General features: G+C 35.6%; 1 protein-coding gene across 1 annotated transcript in view; it reads left to right on the plus strand.

The window, feature by feature from the left end:
• The window catches only part of MALRD1 (MAM and LDL receptor class A domain containing 1), a 632,630-nt gene that overhangs the window by 381,381 nt on the left and 231,915 nt on the right, over positions 1-19,334 (plus strand). The window contains exon 29 of the mRNA XM_063101139.1: positions 18,908-19,091. Coding sequence (XP_062957209.1) covers positions 18,908-19,091 — 184 coding nt within the window. The remainder of the gene's footprint in view (positions 1-18,907; positions 19,092-19,334) is intronic.

Consider the following 19,334-nt stretch of genomic DNA (forward strand, 5'->3'; position numbering starts at 1 on the left):
CCCCTGTCAAGAGTTTGAAAAGGCAACTGAAATATTTTAGATGATTTTTAATAAATACATTTTTTTACAGCCTGGATTTTTTTATTAGACGGGGAAATATAATTTATTTCATAAAAATTAATTTTGTTGCAATAGGAATGCTAAACATTATTTATAGGTCGTAGTTTATATATTAAATAAAGGTGGGATTCGGGGTCATCCTGGAGTCCTGCAGCCCCTGGACATATAACTGTGTCCATGGCCCAGGCAGGGAGTCCCGCCTTTTCCCCCAGGAGAGCTGCTCCCTGCACCCAAGCTCCTGATCATCCAGCCTCAGAGGGTCTATTAAGAGGCCCAGCATTTTTCAAATTACTTTCTTTGTATTCCCATATATACTCAGTATCAGTTATGTAATGCACCTGTAGTTCCTCTTTACACACATATGTATGCATAGACACATTCACTCTGTTTGCAGTTATTTCTTGAGCACCTACTATGTGCAAGGCACTGTGCTAGGTACTATTTACCAAATTTTTCACATCCCTTTATCTTGTTTTCTCATGAGAAAATTATTGCCAAGTTATCACACTAGGGAAGACTGCACTTAATTACAAGTGCAATAAGTGCTAAGAAGGAAAGTACATTAGTGCTTTCAGAGCAATGGCAACTAGATTGAAATCAGGAAAGACAAAGAGCATTTCAAATAAATGTACTGAGATGGAAGGAAGCTTCACCATTGGAGGACTGACAGAGGGTGGGTGTACCTGGGGCAGGAGAAGTGAAGGGAAGCCTGATAGGAAATGAGGTTGGGCAGTGAGCCTCTGGGTCCCTTTAACCTAAGATTGTGTTGTCTGCTATTTGAGCAGTGGCAGCCTCCTAATGTCATATTATGGACATTGATTTCATAAGATCACTTGATAAGCGAGTTTTGTTCAGTAGGCATGTGAGTCATACTGCTTATTAGACATGCACACTTCTTCAAATGTGATTTACTCTGCCTCTACAAGAGATGTGTCCATGCCACAGTTATCCTATAAGATGATACACCATCACCCATGATTTCCTTGTTGAAGAATATCTTGACACATTCAGTGGATGGCAGACTGGTTAAATAATTTTTCTTACACAGTGGCCTAAAATCAATTGTCATACAACAATTGATCAATCAACCCTCATAAAGCCCCCCAGTCTACTTACCCAATAACCCATTAACCCATAAACTGATTAATCCTTTCATGAGGGTGTAGTCTTCATGATCCAATCACCTCTTACAGGACCCACCTTCCAAATACCATATTGGGGATTAAGTTCCAACATGAGCTTTGAAGGGGACAAACATTCAAACCATAGCACTCCACTAACTGTATCTGAAGATCTAAAGACGGTGGTCAGATGTTGTTTTATTGACTTTCAGTCATGAACATGGGAGAGAGTGACTATTTAAACACGGAGAACAACATTGACATCTGTGTGGAGAATGGAAAGGCTCAAATGAGAGTCATGCATGGGGACTTTATGAACATTCTGTAGGCAGACGGGGCAATGCTAGAGCTTCTTTGGACCATGTTAAGAATGTGGCTCCTAATCCCAAAGGAAGAATCTTGAAGGGATTTTGCCAGCTGCAACATGGCCAAAACATATATTATATATGAATATTTATATCATATTTATGTGTTTGTATAAATGAAAGAGAAACTAAATTTTCTACCTTATACAATGTAAGTGATTTTTTGATTGTTTAGTTGGAAACCCTGGAAAACAGAAAGACTTGTATGGTAAAAATCAGTGATTACGAAAAATGATTTATACATCCAGCTTCATTGACCACCATTTCATTTAAGAATTCCATATTGGTTGCCTAAATTTGTAAAGAAAATTGTGAAGAAATAAATGTTTTGGATTTAAAGGAACAGTATTCTAGCAAAAAATGTGAGGACATTCTGTTCAAAATGATTTCATAAAATGTATGTCTCAAACCACATGTCTACCCAATGTGTACGTAGATCTAACCCTCAAAATTATTCTCGCAGGGCAGAAAACTTCCTGTAAACACAGGAGCCACTGACATCAGAATTTCCTCCAAAGTGTCACAGCCGTTTGCAAGATATTTCTATGTGAGAGATTTTATGCGAATTTAAAATAGCCTATACTTCGTTTCATTTTCTTTGTGAAAATTCAGGATAGCCTTAACTGATATATAAGCTTTAAACATTTCAATATCTTTGCAGTTTAAAGAATATAAATTTTCTATTACTCAATTTTTTCTAATAGTTAATATTTTAGATGATTTAAAGAACTACATGTTTACCTACTAGATACAAATACTATTCTAAATTCCAGCCACTCCTTTCCATTTCCTAAGAGATATTTAAAAAATATTTTAGTATAACTATGGAGGATTTTAATACCGGTAAAACCATTTTTGTAGCTTGAAATACTCCATGTTCCAGTCTTGTCCTGAGGCAGAAGACAAAACTAGACTGCTATGCTAGTAATTAGGGCCAAACATGTATAAAGTGATTTTTCTTTTGTTGTTTAGATTTAAAAGGATTCCTGTATGGCATTGCCTCTTTTTTTGTATCATGCTCAATGTTTTGTGACCATTATGTTTGTTTAAACATATTTTTAAGGTTTTTTTTTTTTTTTTAATTAATGAAATTTGAAAAAATTTAACAGCAGAGAATTCATGGACATACCAAACACAAAAAGAAAGTTTTATTTAATTGGGATATTTGGAAGCTATGCTCTCTCTATTATATTAAAAATGGATAAAGGTCAAACAGTTCTTATAGCTATTATTTTTTCTGGCTTTCTCATATTTGATTTGGATACTAGTTTCTCATGATAATTATATAACATATGTATATAATATTTATCATACATATTATATATAATATCTATGTAGAGAGAGCATATTTTTAAAAATTGTTTAATCAGTTTTTATTTTAGAATAGTTTTAGCTTTGTGTATTATTGCAAATATAGAACAAAGAGTTCCTGTACACCCCACAGTCATTTTCCCCTATTAACATGTTGCAATAGAATGGTACGGTACATCTGTCACAATTAACGAGCCAATATTGTATATTATTAGTCACTGAAATTCATACTTTGTCCAGATTTCCACAGATTTTCCCCAATGTCATTTTCCACTGTAGCCTCCTCGTGGTTGTGACATGTTGTGAAAGCCTCTACGTGATTGTGAAAGGTTGAGACTTTCCTTGTTTTTGATGTTCTTGATGGTTTTGAGGAGTACTGACCAGATGTTTTGCAGAATGCCTGTCAATTGGTATTTAATCTGATGCTTTTCTCATGATTACATTGAGGTTATATGTTTTGGGGAGTAAGAACATAGAGACACTTGTTATCACATCATATGGAGGGTATACACTATCAAAATTAGATATTACTATTTATATTAAAGTTGATTACCTGGTTTGATATGGTGTTTGTCAAGTTTCTCTCCCCCCTCCTCGCTTTTTATATTGTACTCTTTGGAAGAAAGTCACTATGTGCAGCCCACACTGGAGGAGTGAAGATTTATGCTTTAAGGGTGGGGTTGCTAAATAAATAATTTGGAATTCTTTGGCATAGGAGGTTTGTCTGTCCTCCCCATTTATTTATTTATTCGACCATTCATTAATACCAATATGAACTTATCGATATTTGTTTTATACTGTGGGTTATAATCCAATAGTACTTTATTTATTTTGTTTCTCGAGTTGTTCCAGCTTTGGACTCTGGAAACGTTTGGTTGGCTCTGGTATCCCTTTGACATACCCCCATGCATTGTGGGTATGCATTTATCTATTTACAGTCGTCCACCCTTATGTGTTATTTCGGTCAGTTACCCACGGTCAACCTCAGTCTGAAAATATTAAATTGAAAATTCCAGAAATAAGTAATTCATAAATTTTAACTTGTGCACCATTCTGGGTAGCTTGATGAAATCTAGCTCAGTCCCTCTTCTTCCCACCTGGGACATGAATCATTCCTTTGTCCGGCGTATCCATTCTGTAGATGCTTCCTGCCCATTAGTAGCCATTTCAGTTATCAGATCAGAAAAATATGGTGCCTATATCAGTACTATTTACAGTTTCAGGCATCCACTAGGGGTTTTGGAACATATCCCTTACGGAAAAGAAGGTCTGTTGTATTTAAGCACTTCTCACTTTATAAGATGCCTTGTAATGTGTTCCCTGACCTAATCCTAGAATTGGCTGTCTCTCGAAGGACCCCTGGTTTATTTTATTGGACAATGGTTTTAGAAACTAGATCTGGGCACTGTACTCCTTCATAATGAGGTCTTGTTGCTTGTAGGGGCTCTCAGCTGACTGAAATAGAAGATGTGTGTGTGTATAATAATCTGTGCAAGTACTTCTGTATAAATATGCTTATCTATAAGTATTTCTATATGTAACCATCTGCTTCTATAGTAATCTAAATACAAGTTCATACTGTCTCCAACTATAATCCATTACTACATGAATCATTCTAGCCTTCTCCCTTAGTTTATCTGTAACCTTTTACTCTAATGGTGAAAAACCTGGCTCCTGCCATGTTCTATTCCTTTAATTAATCTTTCAATTCTGGTATACGTGTTGAGTAGTTTTAGAATTGGTAACCCATATCTCTGTGGGAAACAACTTTACCACCGAGAGGATAGTGCTTATGTGCAGTTTCTTTTGCCTTTAGTCTTACAGACTCCACTTTTCCCAAATGTACTCAAGTCAGCATCTTATTCTCTCACCTCTTCAGTGAGGCTCTTTCACACTCTTCTAGTAAATTTAGATTGATTGTCAGATTCTGCATTCTTTCTGGAATATTTCAACCTCCTAAATGATCTTTTTTAAAAGGCATATGTTAAGGTTACTCTTTGTGCAGTAACGTTGTACAGGTTTTGATGCCCAATGTTTTGCATTTACCGTTGTGTAAACTGTTATATAGATAAGTTTCACTACCCTAAGAAAACCCCCTGCACTTCATCTGTTCTATTCTCTTCCCACACCTCTAGGCCACTGGTAGTCACTGATTTCTTTATCATCTCTATTATTTTAGTTTTTCCAGAATGTTATGACAATTATACTTACAGGAGTATTGGGGGGAAAATATAACAATTCTCCAAACATTAAAAGTGCTGTGACTATTAGCAAAAGGAGTGTGTGTCTTTGTAGACAGAGTTCCATGGCTGAAGGAAATGACAAACACCTCAAAAATACAAGGCCTCAATATTGTGCTTAAGTCTTTGTAGTTAACAGAGAAATGTTATGTTGGCTTAGATATAGGTTTCAGGATCACCAGTTTTATTTGTTTGTCTTTCTTTTTATTTGTTTCCCAAAAGCTCTGCTCCACTGTTTTCTGTATTTAATGTTTCAGTTGAGAGGATCCCGATACCAATATAATTCTCTTGCTTTGCAGGTAAGTTATTTCCTAGCTCTAGAAGTTTGTGACATTTTCTCTTAAACATGGAAGTTAACCATTTCACTGGGATGTGTTTTGATCTTAAAAGTTTGAATTGTTCTTAAGCCCAGAAATTTTCTTTTATTATTTTTCCTGATTATTGCTTTTCTTCAATCTATTTCTTCCTCTCTTTCTAGAACTCTTGTATTTGGATACACATTTCCTAATCTGTTCACATTTCTTGTCTTTCAACTCACAATATTCATATTTTTTGCATTTTTGCTTAATAATGTTAATAAGTATTATTACAATATAATATCAACAACTAATCTCAGGTGCTAATGTCAACGCTGGTGAGTGGCACAGCTCAGGTTTAGAGCTGACAGTGTGAGCTCAGAGCCTGGAGGGATATCGCTATTCCACATAGTGCATTTTGAGATAATGCCACTTCATCTTTCAGACCATATATTTGAGAAATCTCAATTCTACTACTCAGTTAAGCTTTTTTTCCCCCTTGAAATCATTTTGTTTTAATAAACCCGATTCTACATGTTATCAAATTGCCCTATTCCAAGTAGGTATTCAAATTCAATTCTTCATGTTCTCAAATTGCTCTATTAAAAGTAGTTTAAGTGTTCTGAAACTACTTTGAGATTTTTGGTAGTTTCTGTTAAATAACACTTCTTTCTCTGTTGTTAAATATGTCTCCACAGAAGCCCTTAGTGTGATTTATTTTTTATTTATTTTTCAATTGAGGGAAAATACCCAAAACATAAAATTTACCATCTTAACCATTTTTAAGTGTACGGTTTAGTAGCATTGACCATATTCACACTGTTGTGTTACCATCACCACCATCCATCCAAGAATTCTTCATCTTGCAAAATGGAAACTTTGTACCCATTAAACACTAATTCACCTTTCTCGCCTCCCTTGGAAACCACCATTCCACTTTCTGTTTCTATGAATTTGCCTGCTCTGGGTACCTCATAGAAATGGAATCATACAGTGTTTGTACTTTTGTGGCTGGCTTATTTAGCATAATGTCTCAAGGTTCACCCGTGTTGCAGCATGTGTCAGAGTTTCCTTCCTTTTTAAGACTAAATAATAATCCATTTTATGTATGTGCCACATTTTATTTGTCCATTCATCTGTCAATGGACACGGGTTGCTTCCAATTTTTGGCTATTGCAAATAATGCTGCTATTAACATGGGTGTATAAATATATCTGTTCAAGTTCCTGCTTTCAATTCTTTTCTGTATATATCCAAAAACGAAAATTCTAGGTCTTATGGTAATTCTATTTACACTTTTTTGAAGAATCGCCATACTGTTTCCCCCAGCGACTGCACCATTCTGCATTCTTACCACCAGTGCAAAGAGATCCAATTTCTCTCCATCTTGTCAAACACTTGTTATTTTCTGCTTTGTTGTTGTTGTTGTTTTATGTATTAGCCATCCTAATGGGTATGGAGTAGACTTGTTATGATTTTGATTGTTTACTTTAGTGTCTATCCAAACTACTGAGTCCTCTTGAATGATGAATGATTTTTTCTTGTACTCACCAGACTCTCTCCTCCACCTCAGACAGGAAAACAGCCCTCTTTTGTAGATTACAGTGTAAATAATGGTTCATAAGAATTCTTTCCACAGGATCTATTCCATGCCCTCCTGAACACAAAGCCTCCAGCGTGGGTAGTATCCATCCAAGTTCTGCTGGCAAGCCATTCTTTTTCTCACATTCTCACAGTTAACTCTCTCCTGCATGGAGTCACGAGAATGGGGAAGTCATAGATACGTATTCAAGAGGCTAATTTCCTCAAAATTCTAACTGGCTGTACTTGTAAACTGCCCATAGGTTGAATTTATAGCAGTGATGATTTTTATTTTATATATAAGTTACATGAAACAACCATTATTATGTTCACTATTTAACATTGTTCTGGAAGTTCAGGACAATGTAAAAATAAAATAAAATGAGTGTAGGATAAATATTAGCCAGGAAGAAATAAAACCTATGTAGTAAGACAATATGATTGTCTAATTAGAAATTCAAATTAACTGAAAAGTTAGCAAAACTATTTAGAGTCTAGGATATTAGCCAAGAACAACATAAGTATCTAAAAATATTTTTTTTTCTATTTTTGATTTATTTAATACAGTCAGCCCTCCATATCTGAGAACTCCACATCTGCAGATTCTATCAACTGCAGATAAAAAAATTCAGAAAACATAAAAAATAACAATACAACAATAAAAAATGCACACATAAAAAGACCATACAGTATAACAACTATTTAAATAGCATTTACATTGTGTTAGGTATTATAAGTAAGCTAAGGTATACAGGATGACTTAAGGTTAACAGGAGGATGTACATAGGTTACATGCAAATACTATGCCATTTTATATCAGAGACTTTAGCAACCAAGGTTCTGGGTAGCTATGGGAGGTCCTGGAATCAATCCCCCATGGCCACCAAGGGAAAACTGTATAGGTATTTTATAATGTGTGCTATTGTTTTGAGTGTGTCATGTCTATCATTCTGTATTGTATGTATTTCAATATATTTAATTTCTTTTGTCTCCATTTCCACTCATTTTTCTTTCTCTCCTCCGGACATCATTCTAATATATATCCTTTGAAGGTATGTATTCTGTAATATATGTCCTATTGTTTTGAGTGTTTAAAAACTTTTGTCCTATTTATTACTTTTCCTCTTCATTCTATGTCTTAAAAATCCGTCATGGTTTTGATGTGTACGTCCAGTCAATTGCTTTTTACTACCTCAAACACTCCCTGCGGCGTCCACCCTACCATTGCCTGGTTGCCAACGAGTCAGAGTGTCTCCTTATATGCATGTTATCTCAAGTTTCTTCTGTAAATTGTTGACAAATATCTCTTTCATGTTTTTCTGTTTTTCTGTCATTTTCCTATTGACTTTTCAGAAGTTGTTTTATATCCTATTTAATAGTCTTTAAGCTATTTATATTTCAGTTACTTTCATTATGGTAAGAATTCTTAGTGCTACTCTTTCGCTTTTTAAAAATTTTCCATTTTATTTTTGTTCTTACAATGCTTTTTGCCTTCAACATAAAACCCATACTTGCATTTATTTGCTGCTATTAATTTCTTCCCCTTAACTAGTCGAGCAATTATCATGCTGCCATGACAGTCATTTTCTTCCTTTCCTTTCTCCTGTGCTCTTGTCATAGGAGCTAATAATGTTAACATTTTATACTTTTAATTTTGAGTTATTTGTGATAACTTTCTGTATCCTTTGGTTCCAGCTTTCATGTTTTAAGATCGTGCTTACTTTCTATATCTCTTACAGTATTAACTTGGCTTCTTTTCTTATTTTACCACATCCTCCAGTATTTGTGGTCAGATCTTTTTTACATCAAAGTTGAGGCCTTGTACATCTGATAATAATTTTATTATGCCTTCATAGTTGAATGACAATTTGGCTGCATCTAAAAGTCTAGGCTCAAGGTTCATTTCCTTCCATACATGCAAATTATTACTTCATTGTCTTCTTATATTCGGGGTTGCTATTGAGAAGTCTGATGTGCTTCTAATTCTTAATCTTCTCTTTATCCTGAGGCTTTCAGCAATTTTCTTTTTGTCTTTGTATGGGTAGACATTTTATTTATTTTTTTTTAATTTGGCAGCTGCCCCATATGGGGATTCAAACCCTTGACCTTTGCGTTATAACACTGTACTCTAACCAACTGAACTACCGGTCAGCTTCTCTGTGTCTTTGATGTTCTTAAATTTTACTTTAATGTACGTAAGTGTGTTTGTCTTTCTTTCTCTCTCTTGTTTAATACTCTATGGTCTCTTTCAATCACTTATCTTTCCTTATTTCTGGAGATACCTTTTTTATTATTATTATTTTTCAAATATTTCCCTTACTTTTGTTTCTTAATCTTTCTAGAACTCTTTTTATCCATATGTAGACCTCTCTGCTTTTACTCTTTTATTCTTAAGATATCCTTTAGACTTTCTCTTGTATTTTCTGTTCTTTCCTCATCAATTAATTTTTCTGTTGTAACCATCCATCTGTTTATTTCACCTATTATGTTCTTTATGCCAAATATTTTATTTTTCATACCTAATATTTCTACTTCGTTACTTTTTTATGATTTCCTATTTTTACTTTACATTGGTGTATCTTTGCTTGGGTCTTCTTATGTATATGCATCGAGCTTTTACAACTCTGTTTTTAAAACTCTGGTTCTGTCTGCTTTTAAAATTGTGTTTTAGATGTTGTTCTACTTATTGTTATTCTTTAAAAGTTATTTGGTTCCTCAGAGCATAGTCATTTTGGCCTGTAAACTCATGCATCCATAGTAATGCCAGTTGCTTTTTTTGGAAAAGAAGGAAAAGGCAGAAGGTCAGCCCTTTGCCTGTGTCCATTCAGGAGACTTTAAGGAAATGTGAAGGGTGAGACCCAAGCACCACAGGACAACTATTGATCATTCCTATTAGTTGCCACTAGACAGTGTCTCTTCTTTTATCATGATTTCAACATTTAAATATTGGAATGTAGCAGTGCAGGTTTCAATCTCATGTCCTTGAGAATGTGAAGAGGAATTGTACTTATCAGCTCTTCAGTTCAGCAAGGTTTTTATCTGCCTTGATATCTTACAGATATTACAGCATGAAATTGGACTGATGATTTCTGTGGAGTCTGGCATTCATTGTTGCAAGGCAATGGGGAAGAAAGTCACAGATGTGCAGGAGCTCTCCTACAACCTGGGCTCATTGGCATTTGCAGATGCCTTCCTCCCCCACTCAAGACACTGTAGTCTTTGGACTTCCGTGGTGTTTCTAAGTTTCTGTTTATTTCTTTGTCTACTTGTTTTCCTTTTGATATTGCTCACATTTCTATGGTTTTCCAGGACTGATATTGGGGAAGGAACCAGCAGCCCTTGCTAGTATTCCATCCTGGCAATATGATTATTTCTTTATGTTACCAATAATCACAGACACACAAAAATGGAGAAATATCCCATTTATCATTTTAACACACATTATAATATATCTAGAAATAAATTTATAAAAACTATGTAACATTTATTTAAAAAACTATAACATTTTAGTAAGTGGCATAAAAAGAGACCTGAACAAGCTGAAAGATAAAGGTCTCAGAGTAAAGTAATACAGTCTTTAAATATTTCAGTTATTCACTAAATTATTCTAAGAGTAATTTGGAGAACTGAGTATATGGGAAAAATCAAAAGAATAAAAAATAATGAGATGGAAACGTGATCAACTCTAAGGCAACATAAAGACTTAATTGATTCAGTTGTAGAAACCTGACACTACCCCATTTATATTTATGCCTTAATTATTTTCTTATATACATTTATAACTGCTTTAGGCTGTGTTTTAATTTTTGTCTCACCCTCAAACGTAATTCAGAAAATTCAAGAGGAGAAGGAAAATGTATTGTATTTACTAATATTTTTGCTATGTTCTTTCTTCCTCATGTTCCAAAATTCCTTCTTTTTTTATTTGTTTTCTATTTAATGAAATTTCTTAGCCATTCAGGGAAAGTCTACTGTGACAAATTATTTTTGTTTCCCTTTCTTTGAGAAACTCTTACAGGGAGAAATCTTGGAACCTTGTTATGCAGCCTTCTGTGGATGGAAGTCTAGGCTCTCCACTCAGCCTTTGCATTTGGAGGTGGGGGTCACACTAGTTTTTGAATGGTGTTTGGCTGTTGTAGAGCAGTTATTGTCTAAATGTTTTCTTTGCTAGACTTCCACTTTCCCCGTCCTTTGGCTAGAGAATACAGTCTGAGTCTGTTGGAGTTCCCAGGTTGCTAATTGCTCTTTTCCAATTTGGGGTCTATGGTGAGAAAAAACAAACAAACAAACAAACAAACAAAAACTTAGTCAACTCAAATCTTGTGGTTCCTTGAGTCCCAAGATCACTAGCTAGTCTACCTTCCTCTATCCACTTCTCAGAGTCCTCTTATGTTTATATATAATTACATGTAATGTCCAGGTGTTTTCTTTCTTAGCAAATAGAATGTTGAAAATTAAGTCTATTCAAATCTACCCAGAAGAAAAAAAATATAGTGACTTAATAAATATGACGTTGATGGAGAATAGATCTGAGGCTGATATAGAAACATTCAAAATATGATAGAGACATCAGTGGAGCAAGAGAGACATTGATGAAATGTTTGTTGGAAAATTGGCTAATAATTCAGGGAAAATATATATATATATATTCACCTCAAATATATGAAAGTGAAGTTCCAAATGAATTTATCTATTAATATATCTCTACAATTTAAAATGGCTCTATCTTTTTACTATTTCTTATTGCTTTTCTTTGTGACTCGAAAGAGAAAGACTGGGATGAAGAATGAACATAAACACACAGCAAAAACAAATATGCAATATGTTGATGGAGAATCAATTTTAAGTTGGGAAAAAGGTTAAATTATAAGAAAGTATTTCTTCGATTTCAGTAATTTAACCATTTTTAAAATAATGTCTATTTTTTTACTCTTATCAGTGTGATTAATGACTTTTCATATGTTTATTTGCTCAAAGTCTTAAGTTTAACATACACATGAATGCAAGCAATAAGTCCTTTGGCAATGGCAAAGACATGAGTTGGAAATGAGAGATTTTTCTTTTCCTCAGTTTAGAAAGAATTGAAATCAGGATATTAAGTAAATAAGTAAAGCAACAGCATATGCAGAGCAAAAAATTAGGAATTCACTACATAACAACTTTTTTAAAACTTTGTTAAAAACATATATATAAATATATATACACACACGTGTGTATGTATATGTCTGTGTGTGTTTATATACACACACATGCAGAGAGAGAACATGCTTTTGTAGTAATTCATTTTTATGACTCTCTCCTATATTAGATTGTTATCTTCACAGGGTGGGTTCATGTCTTTTCACCATTTTATCGCTGACATCTATACATATTGTCTGGCACCGGGTGAGCATCAGATGTTTGCTGAATACAAAAATGAGTGGATGGATAACTAAAGAAATAAATCTCCATTGCACCTTTGGATAAATACTTTTGATAATTATGCGGATAAGATTTGATGTTATATTCCAAGAAGAACAATAGCAAATATATTAGAATGGTATTCTACCATATGCCATCATTGGGTTGATTGATGGTTGATTTTCAAAATAATTTCCCCTCATTTTCTTTTCCTACAACATAAAATAACAATAAATACATCATTCAAGTCTCTTTTTACTAGAAGCTCAGTTGTAAGATTTAAGAAATGGATCACATTTTATTGTTTAATTACATGACCTTTTTAAAAAGTTTTATTTTATTTTATCAATATACAATGCGGTTGATTATTGTGGCCTATTACTGAAACCTCCCTCCCCCCTCCCTCTCCCCTCTCCCTCCCAACAATCTCATATCTGTTCACTTGTCGTATCAATTTCAAGGAATTGTAATTGTTATGTCTTCTCCCCCCCCGTTTTTTTTTTTGTGTGTGTATTTATTTATTTATTTTTAGCTCCCACAAATAAGTGCGAACATATGATATTTCTCTTTCTGTGCCTGACTTGTTTCACTTAATATAATTCTCTCTAGGTCCATCCATGTTGTTGCAAATGGCAGTATTTCATTCTTTTTTGTAGCAGAGTAGTATTCCATTGTGTAGATGTACCACAGTTTCCTCATCCACTCATCTGATGATGGACATTTGGGCTGGTTCCAACTCTTGGCTATTGTAAAGAGTGCTGCGATGAACATTGGGGAACAGGTATACCTTTGACTTGATGATTTCCATTCCTCTGTGTATATTCCCAGCAGTGGGATAGCTGGGTCATATGGTAGATCTATCTGTAATTGTTTGAGGAACCTCCATACCATTTTCCATAGAAGCTGCACCATTTTGCAGTCCCAACAACAATGTATAAGAGTTCGTTTTTCTCCACAACCTCGCCAGCATTTATCGTTCAGAGTCTTTTGGATATTAGCCATCCTAACTGGGATGAGATGGTATCTCAGTGTGGTTTTGATTTGCATTTCCCAAATGCTGACTGATGTTGAGCATTTTTTCATATGTCTGTTGGCCATTCATATATCTTCCTTAGAGAAATGCCTATTTAGCTCTTTTGCCCATTTTTTAATTGGGTTACTTGTTTTTTTGTTTAAAGTTGTTTCAGTTCCTTGTATATTCTGGATATTAATCCTTTGTCAGATGTATATTTTGCAAATATTTTCTCTCACTCTGTTGGTTGTCTTTTAACTATGTTAATTGTTTCTTTTGCTGTGAAGACGCTTGTTACCTTGATATAGTCCCATTTGTTTATTTTTCCTTTGGTTGCCCATGCTTTTGGGGTAGTATTCATGAAGTCTGTGCCCAGTCCTACTTCCTGAAGTGTTTCTCCTGTATTTTCTTTAAGAAGTTTTATTGTTTCAGGATGTATTTTTAATTCTTTAATTCATTTTGAGTTGAGCAATTCTGAACAAAAAAATAATAAAGCTGGAGACTTTAAACTATACTACAAAGCTATAATAACCAAAACAGCATGGTACTGGCATATAAACAGACACACTGATCAATGGAACAAAATAGATAATAGAGAAATCAACCCACACACCTACAGCCATCTGATCTTTGACAAAGGCACCAAGCCTGTACATTGGGGAATAGACTGCCTCTTCAGCAAATGGTGCTGGGAAAACTGGATATCCATATGCAGGAGAATGAAACTAGATCCATACTTCTCACCATATACTAAAATCAACTCAAAATGGATTAAAGAATTAAATACACATGACCTTTTTTGATGGTATCTGTTAAAAATCTTTCAGGGGCTTGGCATAGCTAATGAGTGGTTCTATAAACTGCAGAGGCAGATTAACAGGAAAAATTATTAAAGTGAATGAAGTTTGTAAATTAAGACAGGCTTTTATCAATACCCGTGCCTCTTATATTGCTAAGTGTCAGACAGACTCCCTCTACTTGAATATTTAATTTAACTAATCATCCCTTTGATTTCAAAACAGCAAGACATCACCGAGAGTCAAAAACTAAGCATAAAAAGGACTTCTCTTCTTTAGTCATCATAAAGATAAGAAATTCATTAATTAGGTGTGAATTTCCCATCCCCTTTAATGCAGAGTTACATGAATCTCTGAGTGTAAAGATCTATCATTGCTTTGGAAAGGATATTGAAAGATCTGTAAACTGTTCATTGTTTTGCAAAGTTAATTTTAGATTATCTGACATGTAGTTCTACTTTCTCTCTGTAGCTACACAGAGGAAGACCCACTTGATCAAACATCTGAGTCTCCATCAACAGAACAAGGCATCACTCATATTTATTAACATTAGTTCCCTAAAAGCGTGAAACTATGATTGTGTAACTCATTTAAATCCTGTCTTCAAACATTTTCTCTGTTTCTCTTCAGCCTATATTCTTTAAACTATCTGTAAATTATGTATCAGCTGTATGCTATATATCTGTTGGAACATCTTGCCTGATTTTCTGGATGCCATTCCACTAAATATTCCCGCTTATTCTACTGTTTTAATTAAAAGCTTCAGAGACAAAGTTTTCCTTGTGAATTCATTCTGAAAACTCAATGACCAAGAACCAAAGAATATTAATTATTTGGGGGCTAATTATAAACATGCTATACATATACATATATATATATACACACGCACACACAGACGTGTGTGTGCGTGTGTGTGTATGTATATTACTTTTTCTTTGCTAAATAGTCATCATCATAATTTGTTGAGTCATCTAGTTTTCAGAAGGTGCTAGACCTAGAATACCAAAAAACAGTGTAAAAATCTAAGCGTGTCCTTGCACTCAACTGGTTTATAAGCTGTTTTAATATAGGTGTCATTTTTATTTAGTCATTAGGGTTGTATTATATTTAATGTCATGTCGTGTTATATTATACTGGGACTGTTCATATATTAGAATACTGTACTTCTAGTTAACCAACCTTAGATATTCTAAGGAGATATCTGCAAAATTTTTTAAACTATTTTTTCTTTCCAATTAAAGAATTTTGTGTAGAAATAGTTATAGTTGGTGCATAAATAATGATATTATAATAAAAATTTTGAAAGCCAAAATAATACAATTATGTAATAAAAGAAATTTTGAAACCTAACATCTTAGAAATGATCACTTTCCCTTCATGCTTAATTCATTTCAAATTCTTTTGTCATATCCATCAGAGATGAGTGATTTTTTTCTCATATTCCTTCTTTTTATCTTTCTTTTCACTTTCCCTATGTCAGGTGATTTAAGCTCCTTGTAGTAAGGTGCAACCTCAATAATTAAAGAATATTAATAAAGGTGGAGTAGAGGTATCCAGAAGTATAGACTTCTGAAAACTATTGAGATTCCATCAAATATCGAGAATTTTGTGTATATGTGCTGTGGATTGAATATTGTATCAGTCTGTTTCTTATAACAAAATACTTGAAACTGGGTAATTTGTAAGAAAACAGAATTTGTTGCTTAAGGTTTCTGAGGCTGGGAAGTCCAAATCCAGGGAACATATCTGGTGAGAGACTTGGTGGTGGCCACAGTGATGGCAGAGTATCACATTGCAAAAATGGTGAATCAGAGAGAGAGAGGATGGAGCAGAGACCGAGACAGATTCTCCTCTCTCTTAAGCCCTCAGAACCATGCCCCTGACAGTCATTTTTGATCCATTCACTACAGCATCATCTTACATTCTAATCACCTCTTCAAGGCACCACCTTCCTATTACCATAATAGGATTTCTGAACCTCAACAGTTACAGTGGGGATTAAGCCTCAGTGAGGTTGGGGGGCTTCCTGTCTACAGCAAATGTTCCCCCAGAATTCAATGAAGCTTGATCTCTATTGTAGCAGTGTTAAGAGGATGGGAAATCCGACTATGGCAGTGTGAAAGGTGGGGCTTTTAAGAGGTGATTGAATTGTGATGACTGTGGCTTCATGCATGGATTAAACCACTTACGGAGCGATGGGTTAATGGTTTAGTGGGTTGTCACTGGAAGGGCACCTATGGCTTTATAAGGACAGCAAGCGAGCATGTTAATTGTCTTAAATTCTAGCCATTCTCACCATGTGATACCCCGGTCGCCATAGAACTCTGTAGAGTTCCCAAAAGAAGGCCCCCACCAGATGTGTTCCCTGGACCTTGAGCTTTCAAGCCTCCAAAACTTTAAGAAATATATTTCATTTCTTTATTAATTACCTAGTTTCAAGTATTCTGTTATAAGCAACAGAAAATAGACTAATATAGAACTAAAAATTAGTACCAAGAAGTGGGGTGTTGGTAATAATATCTGAAAATATGGAAGCAGCTTAGGAACTGGATGATGAGCAGAGGCTAGAAGAATTTGGAGGACAGACTAGAGAAAGCCTAGATTCTGGTGAGGGCTTAGAAGACAAAAAGACCAGAGAACATTTAGAACATCTTAGAGATTTGTTAAGTGGTGGTGACCAGAATGCTGATAGAAACATGGACAGTCAAGGCCATTCTAAGGGGGTCTCACATGTAAATGAAGAAGAGCTTATTGGAATCTGGAGCAAAAGTCACCTTTGTTATGAACTGGCAAAGAATCTGGGTAAATTGTGTCCATGCTGGTGTGTTTTATGGAATGTAGAACTTCAGAGTTATGAAACAAGATATTTGGCAGAAATTTCTAAGCAGCAAAGCATTCAGACAGCTGTGCGGATACTTCTAATAGCCTACACTGAATTATGGTAGCAAAAACAAGATGTAAAGGTGGAATTTATAATTAAAAGGGAAGCAGGGTTAAAAAAATTGGAAAATTCTCAGCCTCACCACGTAAAGAATGAAAAAGTGTGTTCAGGAGAAGAAAGGGTGTAGCCCAGTGTTTGTCTGCTAAGAAGGGTTCATCAAGAGAATGGAAGAAAGACCTTGAAAGGAATTCAAAGATCTTCAATGCTGCTCCTCCCATCACTGGCCCATAGGTCTAGGAAGACAGAATTGTTTTGGGGAATAGGCCCAAGGCACCCTCCATGGGCTTGCTGCCCAGGGCCACCCTGGGATGCTGCTCTCCACATCCCAGCTGTTCTGGCTGCTCCGGCTGCCCCAGCTGTAGCTAAAATGTCTTCAGGTATGGTTGGACCCACCACTTCAAAATATACAAGCTGGAAACCTTGGTGGTGTCCACATGGTGTTAAGTCTGCATGCTAGCAGAATGCCAGAGCTATGGAGGCATGTCAGCCTCCACCCAGATATCACAGGATGTATGGCTTGGCAAGATATTTGTTGCAGGGCAGAGTCACCACATAGAGCCTCCACTAGAGCAATGCCAAGTGAAAATGTAGCGTTGGAGTTGCAGCAAAGGACTCCCATCCAGGCCTTGCCTGGTGGAGCCATGAAAGTGGGACCACCACAGAGACCCCAGAATTGTAGAGCTATCAACATGCAGTGCCAGCCTGCGAGGGCTGAAGCGTGGCCTGAGCTCAGCAAAGCCACAGGAGCAGGGCTACCTGAGGACTTGGAGACCCAACCTCCATACCAGTGTGCAGAGGATGCCAGACATGGAGTGAAGGAAGATTACTTTCCACCTTTAATATTTAGTACCTGCCCTGCTGTGTTTCAGGCATGCTTAGGACCTGTTCCCCCTCTTCCCCCCCCTCTTTTTTGGTTCGTTTCCCCTTTTGCAAAAGGAATGTCTCTCTTATGCCTGTCCCACCATTGTTATCCTGGAAGTAGATAACTTGTTTTGATTTCACAGATGGGACTTAGAGTTTTGGACTTTTGAGTTGAAACAAGTTAAGACTTTGGGGATGAAATGAATGCATTTGTATGTGATAAGGACATGAGTTTTGGGAGGTCAGGGCAGAATGCTGTGGATTGAATGTCCCCCCAACACTCTTTGAAGCTTGATCCCCATTTTAGCAGTGTCAAGAGGGTGAGAAATCAGACTACGACTTTGTGGAAAGTTGGGGCCTTTAAGAGCTAATTAGATCATGATGGCTATGCCCTCACGAATGAATTAATCCATTTGTGGAGAAATAGGCCATGTGATTTCCTGCATCTCCAAGGGACCTCATAGGGAGTTCCCACCCAGAAGACCCTCACCAGATGTGTCACCTGGACCAAGGACTTCCCAGCCTCCCAAACTGCAAGAAATAGATTTTGTTTTCTTTATTAATTACCCAGTGTCAGGTATTGTATTATAAGCAACAGAAAATGGACTAATACAATATGCAAGCAAGGAATTATGGATTTAATGGAGTAGGACGCTTTATAGTAATGGTGTCTCTGAGGATAGCAAAATAAGTTTATTGTTAATCCTTCTGGTATTGCCTCTGAGAAACACATCAGTAGATTAATACACTTCTATTCTGGTGAGATAAACACTATCACATACATTATCAGAGTTCCAAAGGTTGTCTGTGTTTTTATTTTTCCATTTTCATTGGTCAGATGCTTCTGTGATAAAACTGGTTATTTTTCTTCTTATTATTTTGTGTTTAATTATTTCCTTATTGCAAATCTCTTTCCTTTCAGACAGAAAAAGGGCTATCAAAAGTATGGCAAGAAAGTGATTGGAACCCTGGTAATGATTGGCAAAAGGCTGTCATCCTTCTGGGAAAGTTAAGAAATTTTGAAGTCATATTTCAAGGTATCAGAACAAGGGATCTGGGAGGAGGCGCTTCAGTTGATGATATTAAATTTAACAACTGCTCCACTGGTAAGCTTCTGGAAAGTACTTCCATTTGGAAGCCATTTTATATTTGTTACACGTTTATTAAATGCTCTGCTGTTATGGATTTTGTACACACACACAAATTAATTGAAAGGTATAATTTCATGTTTGTCAACTTATAACTGCACGTTAAGAGACAATACCTGTCTTAGTTCTTTTGGGATGCTATAACAACATACCTTAGATGTGAGTAGCTTATAAATAACAGAAATTTGGGCCGAGCCGTGG

Source organism: Cynocephalus volans, chromosome 6 (genome assembly GCF_027409185.1).
Source record: "Cynocephalus volans isolate mCynVol1 chromosome 6, mCynVol1.pri, whole genome shotgun sequence".
NCBI lineage: Eukaryota > Metazoa > Chordata > Mammalia > Dermoptera > Cynocephalidae > Cynocephalus > Cynocephalus volans.